This window comes from Lissotriton vulgaris, chromosome 10 (genome assembly GCF_964263255.1).
Source record: "Lissotriton vulgaris chromosome 10, aLisVul1.2, whole genome shotgun sequence".
NCBI classification, from domain to species: Eukaryota; Metazoa; Chordata; class Amphibia; order Caudata; family Salamandridae; genus Lissotriton; species Lissotriton vulgaris.
In genome coordinates, this window is record NC_141698.1 from 111,203,170 (window position 1) to 111,218,350 (window position 15,181).

At 45.7% G+C, this 15,181-nt stretch overlaps 1 protein-coding gene across 3 annotated transcripts in view; it reads right to left on the minus strand.

Moving 5' to 3' along the window:
- Nucleotides 1-15,181, minus strand: part of IQCE (IQ motif containing E) — a 272,321-nt gene that overhangs the window by 143,483 nt on the left and 113,657 nt on the right. For all 3 annotated transcript variants that reach the window (XM_086940632.1, XM_086940634.1, XM_086940633.1), the window contains one exon: nucleotides 7,468-7,540. In XM_086940632.1, coding sequence (XP_086796758.1) covers nucleotides 7,468-7,540 — 73 coding nt within the window. The remainder of the gene's footprint in view (nucleotides 1-7,467; nucleotides 7,541-15,181) is intronic.

The window sequence follows — 15,181 nt, forward strand, 5'->3', positions numbered from 1 at the left end:
GGCCTTATGTAAGCGCTCTCAGGCGCACGTATATAGTAATTTTAAGAGTTGTATTTAACTCCCTATTAAGGGCGTTTAGGAGGAGGAGGTGATTTCACCCACTAGATGTTTGGCCAAATTTCTTCTGCTTTGCCCTTTGGTCTGCCGTAGCTCTGGCCGATTGAGTAGAGAGGTCTTCATTTTGCTATCGGGCAGATCTTGCTGCCCCACTTCCTTTTGTTCGATAAACAACAGTGGTTTACTTAGGCCAAATAGTCTTGTAAGTGTTTAAGACACCTCTGGTCTTCAGCAAATTTGAAGACCAAACATTACATAGTACACCAAAGGCTTGCATAAAAGCAGGCAACTTAATAGCGTTGTAATGCAATTAACTTTGTTGTTTTGAGTTGATGCATGTTTTTACGATTTAACATTTCTTTCACTTATCGGTGTGTTCTAGATCTTGACATATAAAAGAAAAGTTTCACTAATATGCAATAAATAAATTGATTACTTTACAACGCTATGTAGTGGCCTGCTTTTATACTTGCATTTGTCAAGATAGCAATACTGCACAGTGTCAATTGCAGAGTATTCAGCACAATATAAAGCATCAAAGAAATCCCCTAGCCCTCCCACTCCAAAACTGATGGCCCAAGCCAGTCAGGAATATACTCCCTCCACATTACAATGCAAAGGTAAAATTAAAAAAACAGAACAGGAATGGGAATCTAAAAGAACCACAATAAATAGAAAAAAAGAAAGAACTATTAATACATACAATTGCAGTCAGGGGTAACCTACAGTTTACATCGAGATAGGCAGCAGAGGCCATTCCCGTCGAAAGGAGGGTGTCAGAGGACACCCAGTACAGTCTCATCCAGTTGAATGCAGCAATGGGGCAGCCGCCCTGGCGGATCATCAAAGACACCTGGGGGTGGGGGCACCAGGCGGGCAATAAGTAGGCAGAACACAAGACAAAAAGTAGCACTGAAGAATTGTAAGGTAAAGAGTATGGTCATCCCAAGTACAATGCTAGAGAATAGCTAGAGAGAAGGCACCTGGCGAAGTGGCTAAAGTTTTCTCAGGAGGGGCACGAGGAGATTGTTAGCATAGGAAGTCTGCTACCAGTTGAGGATTGGGGAAAGAAAAAAAGATCCTTGCCCTGAGAGGCGGTGCGTAGACGGGCCGGGTAAAGCATGGCATATGGAATGGCAGCCTGGTGCAGCTTCTGTTTGATTGGAGGAAATGTATGCTCGGCCTCCTGGACTGCCATTGTGAAATCTGGGTACAGCGGATTCCGGCACCCACAAAATCTGAAGATTGTTGCAGCAGGACCGGGTCGCTAAGTCCTCGTTCTTTGCCGCTACGACCCTCAGTACTTTCTCCATGTTGAGCAGGGTGTCTCCATGGAATGAGACAGTGTTCTTCACTGTGAAGATGCGATGTTCCACCTCTTGCAACCAGCCATCATGTTTTTCCAGTTTGTGCATGATGGCATCTATCCTGCTACACATATTGACTCCATCTTTCACTCAATAGACGTCAAACGTTGCTACATTGCCGGCAATAATGTTTTCATATCTGTAAAGTCAGGAGTCCTGTCAGAGGACAAACCGGCTGCATCTGGTTTCTGGGGCCAACCCTCCAATGCATGCGGGGGTCTGGCGAGAATCAAACTGGAGTTTTGGCCTGACTGCTCTCAGATTTGCCCATCGTGCTCCCAGGTGTATATCTCCAGAGGGGGCTAGGCAGAGTGCAGCAGTAGGGCACCTCCATGAGATCACAGGTTATAGTATCTTAGTGACCCTAGATGTCAATGGGACAAAAGGGTTAAGGGAAGTAAGGAGTCCAGGTCCACCTCGACCCACAGCCAAAGAGAAAATGCGCGGACAGAAATGCGTGTGCAGGTATTCTGGAATGAGGTCCCCCCCCAGTTGAGGTAGGATTTCCGGGCGTTTACCCCCTCAGTGCGTGTAGTGTTCAGTCCAGAGTACCCAGGTCAGGAGAGGGTAAGTATCCACCACTAAGGGTCAACCGGATTAGCAACGAATACCCATGTCCTCATGATGAAGACAGGAGAGAGATGTTGAGGGTGGCCACTAGAAGCAGGGGAGAGACAGGGTCCTGTCTCGTCCCCACTAGCAGAACAGTTTGGCTGGGCACGAGCAGACACAGTACCCTCGTCCAAGCGCTATGTTCAGCTTGCTAAGGTCACATGCACAATCACAGAGGGGGTCCACCAAACCTCGATCCTCTAGATAAGGGTCCCAGATGCTTAGATGCTGCAGAACAGCACCAGAGTAGCAGAGATCAGAGGCCCGCTCTACCCCGACTTTAATGCCTTGGTTAATATGGCTGCATGGTAAGATCCCGGGCTCCCCTCATGGCTACCCGCCAGACTGGCCATCCCCAACAGAGCTTGATGCAGCTGATATGCGGACCCCCCTGACCGGCAATCAGGAATCCCCTGTGGCCCGATGACATCAGGAGTCAGGCTAGCTACACAACAAGGGCAGGCATCCCCGATGTCAGCGCCCCAGGCAGAAAGGCGCGGGTGCAGGCGTCCGGCCCCTGCACTCCCAGGTGTCTGATCTGCCGCTAACCGCACCCTCACGTCACTCCCAGTCAACAACCTTTCCTCACCAGTGGGGGGCCAGCCTCCGACCCCGTGTGGAGACGTCCGGTGGGAAGTGGCCTGCTGAAACCAGTCTACAAAGAGTCCAAAAAGGACACCAAGTGGCCTTGCTTAATCGCAGGCAGCTGCCATTGTCAGAGCAGTAACAGACGGCGGTATGGAGGAGCTCCCAGTTTGCGATCCTGGGGGCTTAAAGTTAGTTCAGTGGTGTCAGGGGCAACACCAGGAGAGCAACCATCCCCTTAGCCAAAGTACACTGGATGAGGCAGGATGATGGTGGATTATTTTCCTGGACTGCAGGAGCACCGTGGGAGTGAGGTAATCTTGTGCGCTGGCTCTCTGGTGCCCCAGGCATAATATAAATTAAACAGAAGTATGTTTGGTAGCAGATGTGGTAAAGTAATGTAGATTTATTAGCAACAAAGAGAATGAGCTTTCATCACTAGAAAGCCAGGAAGAGATCACTGTTTAAGCACTAGCGATGATAATATATATTCAACATTTGAGTGAAGAAATTAAAGGAATCAAATGGTCTAACGGCTAGGGCGGTCAATCTCAAATCTGGGGAACCGGGTTTGACTCTAGGCAATGACGCTCAACATCCTGTGATTCGGGGCAAATCACTTAACCTCCCCTTGCCTACCAAAAATGAAAGTGCCCTTGTGTAACACAACTGGTGCTCATGTAAAGCGCTCTCATACCGGATACCTTCGGGTCAAGTTCGTGCTATCTAAAACTCTGGAAAAAGATGATAATAATTAATGCTTCATCACTTTAGAAGAATTATTTTAAAATAATGAGAACTACTATTCTCCTATTCTTATCTACAGTGGTGTAATTAGCAGCTAAGTAAAATCCGAAAATGGTGTCTAAACAGATAAAATATCCGTCACAGATTTGACATTAACAACTACTGGGTTGCACCATCTGTTGGTGGTTTCATACTCTGAAAATGCATGAATGCCAGTATAGATTCATTTTCAATATGGTAGACATGTAGACACACCAATGCTGTGACCATACATGTGTGCTGTAACTCTGTTGGGCGTGTTGCCCATTACAAACTTACAGGAATGTAGTTGAGGTAGTATGGATAAAAGATGGGAAACAATATGTTTATATAATTTTTCAAAGCTATATGATGGGCATTCGGAGAAAAATGTTCTGAAATTGTGTTGAAATATCGAAATTTTTAGTTGAACTGTAAGAAGGTTAAGATGTACCTTTCTTATCTATATTTTACTGCCAATGAGTATATACATAGTAGATATGGATGTTCAACATAGAAATGTTTCAGTGTATGTACTTCTATTGCAGTCTATTACAGAATTGTCATCTCTTGGAACTTTTAGATTTGTACGCTACAATAATGAGAAAAGGTAAGTTACAATATGCATACCTTAATTAAGGGCATACAATAAAAATGGAGTATTCAAGTAGGAGTGAGGATAGTAATATGAATGGCAAAGAAATAAGAATAGAATTCAGTGATTCCGAAAATATTTCAAAATCTAATAATAGGTCACTATCACAGTGTAGTTAATCGACTGATTTCGGGATTTGTTATACTTTGTTATGAAGCATAGGCAGAGAAATCAGCCTGTGCAACAATCTACCCATGAGTTAACTCCACCATACCCTAATACAAATGCTCTTACTTTATATACATTTTTATGACAACAGACCCATTGGTAGTTTTTAATTCTAGGTTTCTGAGCCAGTCCTGAGGAGGCCCAAAGAAGGATTTGTTAGGGGCTGAACCGCATCAATTTCATGCAGTCTACCCTGGGCACACATATCTGGCTGAGCCCAATACGCACCCCATCCTATTAATAGCTCATTGATCCTACGGTGATTGACCCTACGGTGTTGACCCCATATAGGTCACTCTTACAAACCACAGCTCTGCAATGCTGGAAAAAATGCAAGTCTAAACTGACCGCGACTCCCTTATTTACCTCAGTAATACCATTAGTTGGTTTGTCCAATGGAGACTCTCAATCGATATTTACAGTTGAACAAATGCTAACATGGACTAACGCGGGTTTGGAGACAGTAGGGGACTGATATCAGGAGAGTGTAGTAATCCCTTTTGAGGAATTAATGGAAAACCACCAGGACAGTTCCTGCAGTATGTGGCACTGGTTAGCACCTTTGGAACATTATGGGGGAGAGGTCAGGATGAGCCAGAGACACAAAGTATTGCATGCACGCCTTACATTGGGTATGGCTGGACACCAGGTAAAATGGTTTTATGCAAACCTGATTAAGGCATCTCTTACACCATGAGTATGCTCAAGGACAGATGGGAACAGACCCTAAACAGAGAACTTACAGACTGGGAATGGGGCAAAGTATTGGTCTTCCCCAAGAAGATATCTTGCGACACTAGATTGAAAAACACACAGTTCAACTTAATGCACATGACCTACATGACCCACTACGGCCTCCACGTTGCATACGGAGGAGACACACATAACTGTCCGAGGTTCAACTATGAAGACGCACACTTTATACACATGACTTGGGCCTGTAACACACTGCGCCAATTTTGGGGGTTTGGGGTGAAGTAACATTAAAGATAAACACCACACTAGGGTGAACGTTGAGTGCCAACATAGAGGTATGTTTATAAGGACTCTTTCCCCGCCCACCAAAACGGAAAGTCAGGAATAGATTTATAGATCGCAAAAAGGTGGATAGCAATGTCCTGGAAAACCTGTACTGGACCAAGAATAGACAGCTTGAAAAGAGATGTAAATAATTGGGCAGGAGCTGAGAGTAGGGCCTTGATGAGGGAAGAGGCACGAGGACTAAGGCACCGCCCCATAGACGACCAATAGAAGTAATTGCTAACTGATTGGGAATACCCATAGCAGACATTTAGTGAAAAAGAAGGGAGTGGGGAAGCGAAAATGCCGAATAAATCAGAAACAGTCAAAGTGAGGGAGGGGTCATGCTACCGAAGACATAACTATATAGAACACTATAGAGAGTGTACTAGATCCACCCAGGTGATAGTTCAAGTTGAGAACACCCAATGGAAATAATCCCCTTGAGAGGTAAAAATCCCCTTAATTTCTCTGAAGAGAACTTAATTTACCCCTTTTACCTGCAGAGTTCAGGCCTAGGTTCAACATTTTTTTTCCTTTTTTTATTAGTTTTCTTTTTTAATTTCCTTATCGATAGTTCAATATTAAAGCATAGAACATACTAGGCATTTATGAACTCCCTGAAAGAAATACACCAGTTATTTCTATTATTGTCACAGTTAGCTATAGCATATAAAATGGAGGGAACAGTTGTGCGAAAAAGGAGGGAGTAGACATTGTGACAAAGGGCAGAGACTAGCGGACAAGTTATAATATACAAGTTGGGTATTGCGACTTATGTAATGTCACTGTCTTCACTGCAAATGTGTAACTGAGAAAATACCAATAAGAATATGCTTTAAATAAAATACAAGTTGGGGTGCTCAAGGATTCTGTGTAAAGAAGCAAACTGGGTCTTTTTCGTTACATTAATCTTAATTTTCAAGAATGTTTTGTTTAGTTAACAAAACAGTATTTAATTAAATACACTTCAATACAAGGAATTTTAGTTTTTTGTTATTAGTAAAACGTTAAGACACTTGGAGTGTAGGGTAAATGATTAATATAGGAGACTGTGATCCACAATACACTAACATTTCCTCTGGCTTGACTTATCTAAAAAATTCCTCCTGGAGAGTGTTTATTTTGCCATACTGTCGAGGGTTACTGGGAAACCCCCATCCTCAGTATCATGTTGTTTGGATGTCTGTTTTCCTTATTAATGGGATTTGGATTTCTACATAAATGATGAATTATAAAATGATTTTTTTAATTAGATTTGATGAAGTGATTGCTGATAAGTGAAATTAAGGGAGAATAATGGATCTCAAGTACTAATTTAAAAAGCAAAAACTCCTTTTCCTGAACTTTACAACCAATTTCTATTACTTTGTCCCATAAAGAGACATTCCACAGGTAGGAGAAGGGATCTCCTCTATGCGCAGGTTACCAAATTTACAAACCTTTTGAGTGTCAGACAGGGATTAACACACATCTACTATTTGTATAACAAGATGTACAATGTAAATGAGACAATGTATTGTTGTTTTTTTAAATATTTTTAATAAATGAATGAGAACTTCTTAAAATTTGTGTTTGTAAATACATGCGTATTAATCCCGGTCTGACACTCAAAAAGTTTGTAAATTTGGTAACCTACACATAGACGAGATCCCTTCTCCTACCTGTGGAATGTCTCTTTATGGGAAAAAGTAATAGAAATTGGTTGTAAAGTTCAGGAAAAGGAGTTTTTGCTTTTTATGATTGTTGACCCAATCCTTTTTCCTGATAAAAAAAGGGTAACTCCCTCCCTATCACAGATATCTCAAGTAATAACTTACATTTTATTTGCCTCAAACATATGTACATAGTATTTCATTTAATATAGTGTTTACTATCACTTGTGTGTCATTGTAAATAATAAATGCAATTATGATCAAACTAAGAGGTAACCAATGTATTAACTGATTAGATGAATGGCAAAATCACTGTAACAGTATTTAACATGCAACTGCCAATAAGTTCTCACTTTGCAGCTTAAGTGATTTAAGGGAAGGTGAGTGAGAGGAGGAGAAAGCTGAGAAAAGAGGAGGAACAGATAGGTGAGGGGGACGACGAAGAGAGGAAAGCAGGATAAGGGAGAAAGAGTATGTGTGGAATATACCTAGTTCAATGTTTGCTTCTGCAGAGCCAATTGTCTTTCAACCGATAGACCCTTTTACCTTCCCTCACCTTCTTCCCAAACCCTGACCCAAGTACCTCCGCATAGTAGGTTTCCATAGCTATCTTCATTTCTTCTAGGCTGGTTGCTTTTAACTCTGTCTGAAGTTTGCTGAAACACAAAGTCAAACATGTGATTTCACAATCCTAATGTGCAATTCTAAGATGGGACTGTGTAACAGAATGTACAGTATGATACTTTCTGATCTCAGGTGTAAAGGTAATAGCATGCACATTTAGAGATCACAGTCTCTGTCAGGAAATAGGTTAACCAGGTACAGTTAGACATGAGTTATGCCGGTTAAGATTGAGGTGCACATTTTGAAGACTTCCCTGCTACCAACATGAGAACACACCCATTAACTGGTGCGGAGAGCTTTGTTTTTTGTCTAATACAACTCATATATTGTATGTGTACAAGAAGGAAGGGAGTATGGTAGGTTCTTATATCACCAAGACTGAGATAAAGCAAAATAAAGCACCTAGACAAGTATCCAGAATCATTACCACCAGCATCAAACAGTTATCAAAATGCAGAAAACAAATTTGTTTATATAACCACATGTAGGTTATAGTAGAGTGTTTATTCAGGTTTCACATTAGAAAATCAGTTTTAAAACATATATAAACAGTTAGATTAACATTTTACACAAAATAGTATTCAAAAGGTAATATGATATTTCAATTAAACTTTTCACAGATTTGCTACAAAATATAAAATTGAGTTCCACGATAAACAGTATGGACCTGAGTGACACTGGCTTGGCAACAACAATAACCTTTTTGAATGAAAGAATTCCCCCATTATATGAGGCAAAGTCCAGTCCTGATTTTTGGGTGCCAATGCACCTCAGACTTGGAAGGTGCCATTTCCCCCTCACACCCTGGGCCCGATGAACAAGTTACTTATCTTAGGTAATGATGTATTTGTAAGAGGCATACTTCAGTTATAGATTCTTTACCTTAGAATTACCCCAGGCGTCAGGGTGGATCCAGAGAATTTTTCTGTGGCAGTACCCCTGTGCGTCGGTAGTTGGATTTAGTAGAGTACGCGTCCGTCGTCGATGTGGTGGTGTCCGGAATGACATGGTGGTGTCTACTAAGACGCTGCCTTTGCGCGCGGACGTCAGTTCTGACACGACTTTCCACGCTAGAAGCACAGAGCCATGCAAGACACTTACCAAAGGTGCACAAAACTAGTGCCCAGGAAGGGAGACCTTATCCCTAGAAGTCAGTTCGCAGAACGGGAAGGATGGGTGGGGCGGTAAGGAATCGGTAAGTAAAGTATGTCTCTTACAGATAAATCGTTACCGAAGGTAAGTAACTTATTCATCTGAAAGAGACAATTAGTTAGAGATTCCTTACCTTAGTATATATACCCCAGCAATACCAACACCGGAGGTGGCTCTGCGAACTAACGAGTAGATTCGTGAAGCCAAAATCGCCTCGCAAAGGGCCAGATTCTGAGAATCCAGCCCTTTGCGAGCGCTATTTTTGCATTTGGGATTCATCATCCCAAATGCAAATATCGCAATTACAGAAATCGCTAAATTGCGAAGAATCGCATTTAAGGAATCTCAATTAGAGATTCCCTAAATGCAATTTGAATTTGAATTTTAAAATATTTATAGAGCGCTCTTATACCAGAATCGGTTTCATGGCGCTAGATAGCAGAAGACCAGTGGATGCGGGGAACAGGGCTATACAGCTACAGATCTGGAGAACAAGAAGGTCTTAAGATGCTTGCGAAATTCCAAGTAGGAAGATGACGACCTAAGGGTAAATGGAAGTGAGTTCCAGAAGGAAGGAGCCAGCACTGCAAATCTGGCCCCACCGGACTTCTGTTTTCTAAAACGAGGAACTGACAGAAGGGCCAAATGAGTAGAACGGAGTTCTCGGGAAGGTAGGTAGGGGGAAATGGCTTCACACAGGAAAACGGGGGCGGTTCCTGATCTGGCCTGGTAGGTGATACATCCAAGCTTGAAAAGGGCCCTCGCCCTCACTGGAAGCCAATGGAGAGACTGCAGCAGAGGGGTCGTATGATTGAACCTGGGGAGTCCGTAAATCAGGCGGGCCGCCTGATTTTGAATCTGTTGGAGCCGACGGAGCAAGTAGGCCGGCGCACCGTTGTAAATGACGTTCCCATAGTCAAGGCGCGAAAGCACCATTGCCATGAGAATGAGCTTGAGTGCAGCAGTTGAGAAAAAGCGGGCAACCCTTCGGATAATCCGAAGGGAGAAGAAACAAGCAGACACAACTGCATTGGTCTGCGTATGAAGGGTAAGCATGGGATTGATGAAAATACCCAAGGTTTTAACCTTGGAAACAGGAAGGGGGGAAGGGCCAAGGGCAGAGGGCCAGAAAGAAGGGGACCAGGGACTGCAACCACCCCCCGTCAGGACCAATTCGGTCTTGTCCGGGTTCAATTTGAGGTGGTTGCAGTTCATCCACCCTTGGATAAAAAGCATAACCTTCTGGAAGTTAAACGCTGAGGAAGGGGCGGAGGAAAGATTGAAAACAAGTTGGAGGTCGTCGGCGTAATTAAACACCGAGACCTCCATCTGCTGTAAAGTAAAAATAAGGGGTGAGATGTATAAATTGAAAAGCAGAGGGGACAAGGAAGAGCCTTGGGGGACTCCACAAGTCACCCTCCTAAGGGGAGCAGTGAAATTGGCAAGATGGACAGCCTGTTCTCTGTCCGTCAAAAATGAACGGAGCCAAGCATAGGCCGTGCCCCCAATGCCTGCCGCTTCGACACGGGTCAACAAGATGTCATGGTCCACCGTGTCGAACGCGGCGGACAGATCTAACAGGACCAGAGCCTGTGGCTGGCCAGTATCAATACCCTCTCTTAGTTGATCCATCACCGACACAACTACCTTCTCGGTGTAGTGCAGCGGGCGGAAGCCCGCCTGGCGGGCGGCAAGGCAGCCTGTGGATTCCACAAAGGAACTCGGGGATCTGGTGATATGAGCCTCTGAGACCTTTGCGAGGTAAGGAAGGAGGGAGATAGGGCGGTAATTGGCGGGCACGGAAGGATCGGTGCCAGGCTTTTTCAAGATAGGGATGATGACTGCTGACTTGTGGGCAAGGGGGACAATACCAGAGTTAAGAGAGTGATTAATAAAGGTTAGTGGTGGAGAATAGCAGTTAGAAAAAAGCTCTTTTAGAACAAAAGCAGGACCAATATCCCGAGGGGAGCCTGATTTGATCCGGGCTAAAAGAGGAAGCAAAGAGTCTCGAGTGAGGAGGGGAAACTGAGTGAAAGAGGGGGCAGGGGGGGTGAGGGAACAGCAGAGAGTACCGTGGGAGGGGGGGGAATGTTGGCCCTAATAAGGGCAATCTTCTCAAAGAAAAAAGAGTTAAGGGAATTACAAAGTGTTTGGGACGGGGGGATTTTAGGGATCGCCCTGTCAGAAGCAGCCAACTCATGAATGGTGTTGAATATCTCCTTGGGTTGGTTTTCTGCTGCCAAGATTCTGCCAGAGAAATACTCAGTTTTGGCTTTTAATATGTCATGTTTGTAGTCTTTTAGTGACAAGCAGTAACTAGCCTTGAGGAGAGGGCAGTAGGTAGGCCGCCAGGCGCGTTCGGCTCTGCGGGTCGCAAGTTTTTTTTCCCTGAGGGCAGGAGTAAACCATCGGTTGGCCGCGTGGGCGCGTTTAATAGTCACTCTCTTAAGGGGAACAATGTAATTGCACGCCTTTAGTAGCCAGTTGTTAATGGCTGAAAGTTGGGAGGAAGAGGGTAGATCATTGAGCTCCGGGCTAGTAGCCTCCAGAGAAGAGCAGACCGCCGGGAGGACCGCCTTATCCCACTTTCTAGCCCAGATGTTTTTGGGCAGGGGGGGTTTAGGTGGCCGTCCAAGGTTGGCTGTGAAGGAAATGAAGAAATGGTCTGACCAAGAACAAGGGGAAATGATTGGAAGATCCATAGGGATGTTAAGGGACCAAATTTGGTCAAGTTGATGACCTTTGGTGTGGGTGGCCGAACTCAGCTGGGGGAGGAAGTTTAGGCTGGTGAGCAGAGCCGTAAACTCCTTAGATCGCATATCTTCAGCTGGGTCATTCGGCCAATAGTTTAAATCTCCCAGTAGAAGGATGGCGGAATTATTTACCACAAGGGTGGCCAGGAGGTCTTCAAGAGCAGGTAAAAAGCCGGGTGTAGACTGGGGCGGGCGATATATAAGCACACAGGTAATTGGGATCCCAAAGGAAGTGGAGCGGACTACTAAGCAGTCTACAGCAGGGATCACGGGAGACGGTAGGGTTTGAAAAAGGAAGTCCGCCCGAGTAATCAGGGCCACGCCTCCCCCAGTCTTCCCTCCTGGGCGATCCATCCTAATGGCAGCGTAAGTAGGGGGCAAAATGGACAGCAGGCTAGGAAGCGAGTCGTCCCTGAACCATGTTTCCGTGAGGAATAACAGGTCAGGCTGGCGTGAGTCGAGAAGATGGAAGAGCTCGAGTTGATGCCCAACCGCAGACCTGGTGTTAAGGAGGATCGCAGAGGTACGAGGCAATTCATGAACCTTTTTAACATTGTGAATTCGCAATATGGGGCCGCTATTTACCGCGAAGTGTAACTACGTGGTAAATAGCGAAAACTTAGAAAAATGCACTTTAGTGCATTTTTCTAGGTTGTATGTTACACACACACATGTCCTTTGGACGTGTGTGTGCGTAACATTAGTGTACATTACCATTTCAGGGGTGCTACAGGGTGTCCTTTGGACACCCTGGCACCCTTGAAATCGCTTCCTTTATTTGCGATTCGCTAATTGCTAATCGCAAATAAGGAATGACTCCCCATTCATTCCTATGGGCCTTGAGGCCCATAGGAATGAATGGGAAAGCCATTCCTTATTTGTGATTAGCAATTAGCAAATCGCAAATAAGGAAGCAGTAGAAATCGCAAAAAAAAATGCGATTTCTACATGCATCAAGTTTTGAGAGTCTTTAATAGCGATTCCTTAATAATCGCTATTAAGGACTCGCAAAAGAGGACTTTGATGAATCTGGGGGTAAGTTTACACCAGAAAGTCCTGAAAAACAGAACGGCCGAAAAAGCAGTCTCGCCGGACTTGGCTATCCAGGCAGTAATGTTTTGTGGACATGTGTAGGGATGCCCACATGGCTGCCTGGCAGATGTCAATCAGCGGAACTCCAAGTCTCAAAGCAATAGAGGCTGTCGTCGCCCGGGTAGAGTGGGCGCGCAGTCCTACTGGAGGTTCCTTTTTCGTCAAATAATAGCAGATCTTAATGCATAGGACGACCCATCGAGAGATGGTATGTTTTTGCACGGCCCGACGTTTCTTGGCGCCCACATACCCACAAATAGTTGAACGTCCAGCCAGAAATCTTTAGTGCGGTCAGGGTAAAAGGACAGCGCACATTTTGGGTCCAGACTGTGGAGTCTCTCCTGATCTCTGGAAGGGTGCAGAGGCAGGAAGAAGGTAGGCAATGTAATGGCCTGAGCTTTGTTGAAATAGGTAACCACTTTGGGCAGAAAAGAGGACCTAGTGAGAATGACCACTTTGTCTGGATGAACTGCAAGAAAGGGAGGTTTGGAGGAAAGAGCCTAAGCTCACTCACCCTGCGAGCAGAGGTGACAGCAATCAGGAAAGCGGTCTTCAAAGTAAGAAGATGGAGAGGACAATTATGTTGTGGCTCGAAGGGAGCATACATAAGGTAAGTAACAACAAGATTGAAGTCCCACTGTGGCATTACGAAAGGAGAAGGAGGAAAGAGATGAGTAATGCCCTTTATAAATCTAATTACAATCGGAGACTCGAATAGAGACAGCTGATCAGGAAGGCGCAGAAAGGCAGATATGGCCGAAAGGTCACCTTTAAGAGTACCCAAAGCAGAGCCCTGCAGGGCCAAAGATGGAATGAAGAGGAGAACCCCTGAAAGAGGGCAGAAAGGGGATCCACAGCCTTTGCTGTGCACCATGCCACAAATTTGTCCCATCTACAGGTGTAAACCGCTTTAGTGGAAGGACGCCAGGCTGCCAAGATGACGCTACAGATTTCAGGAGGAAGGTCGATAGCTGTCAACTGTCGCCGCTCAATCTCCACGCAAGGAGGTGGAGGCTGGACAGGTTCGGGTGGAGGACCGTCCCCTCCGACAGAAGATTCTGCTGAAGAGGCAGTCGGATTGGAGGATCAATGGCCATATTGAGCAGCTCAGGATACCAGACTCTTCGTACCCAGTCTGGAGCCACAAGAATGACTTGGGCCCGGTTGCGGTTGATCTTCTTCAGCACTCTGGGTTGAAGTGGGTCAGGTGGAAAGGAGTACAGGAGGCCACAATTCCACTCGCAACTAAAAGTGTAGTCGAGCGAGTTCCGCCTTGGAAAGTCTAATGCGCAGCACTGCTGAAATTGCACATTCTCTTCAGTGGCGAACAGATCTAACCAAGGCTCTCCCCATTGCCGAAAGAGCCCTTGCACCACCTCCAAGTGAAGACACCATTTGTGCTCCATCATGCACCGGCAGCTGAGTTAGTCCACACTGTCGTTCAGGGAACTTGCCGGGTGTTGAACCACCACGGATATGCCCTGATGTTCCAGCCATGGTCAATGATGAAGAGCCTCTTGACACAGGGTCCATGACCCCACCCCGCCCTGCTTGTTGCAGTACCACATGGCGGTGGTGTTGTCTGTGAACACCTGCATTACTCTTCCTTTGACAGAAGGAAGGAAAGCCTTCAGTGCAAGACGGATCGCCGGGAGCTCCAAAAGCTTTATGTGGAGACCGGACTCCACCGGAGACCAGAGACCCTTGATCTCCGCCTCTCTCAGGTGGCCGCCCCATCCCGGAGTAACGCATCCGTCACTACTGTGAATTCTGGTTGGGGAAGGGAGAGCGATCTGCCGCTGACCCAATCCTGGTTCGTGAGCCACCACTGCATTTGACGCGCAGTCTCCTCGGAGATGACATTGGAAAGATTCCCCTGATGCTGCGCCCATTGGAACTTCAGGTCCCACTACAGTGCACGCATATGCCACCTGGCATGATCCACCAGCAGGATGCATGAGGCCATGAGGCCTAGCAGCCTCAGGGTCATTCTCACCGAAATCCGGGATAGAGACTGAAACATCGGTATCATAGCCCGAATATCCCGGACTCGCTGCTCTGGACGATAAGACAGAAACTGCGCTGTATCCAGAACCGCTCAGATTAAAAGGAGCTTCTGAGAGGGGAATCAGGTGTGACTTTGGTTGTCGATATAGGGGGAAGACTGGAACCCTTCATCTGCGCAGGTAAGGTGCGACCACAGCCAAGGAGTGCTGGGGAGACCAAAGGGGAGCACTGTAAACTAAAATGCTTGTGGCTTACCATGAACCGTAGGTAACGCCTGTGGGCTGGCAGCACGGGAATGTGGAAATAGGGGTTGTGCAAGTCCAATGTTACCATCCAGTCTAACGGATTGAGGGCAGACAGGACCTGAGCCTACGTGTGCATTTTGAACTCCTCCTTCCGGAGGAAGTGGTTGAAGGCCCTGAGGTCTAAAATAGGACGCACGCCTTTGTCCTTCTTGAGTACCAGAAAGTAGTGTAAGTATCGCCACAAACTATTTCTGGCACTGTGACCCTTTCGTTAGCTCCCTTGCCAAGAGAGCTGCAACTTCCTGGCGGAGAAGGGCCATGTGATCCCCGATATGCGATGAAGTGCTGGTGGCATGGGTGGAGGAGTAGTCTTGAAGGGGAGGGAGTAGCCCCTTTGGACTATCTGCCAAACCCACCTGTCCGA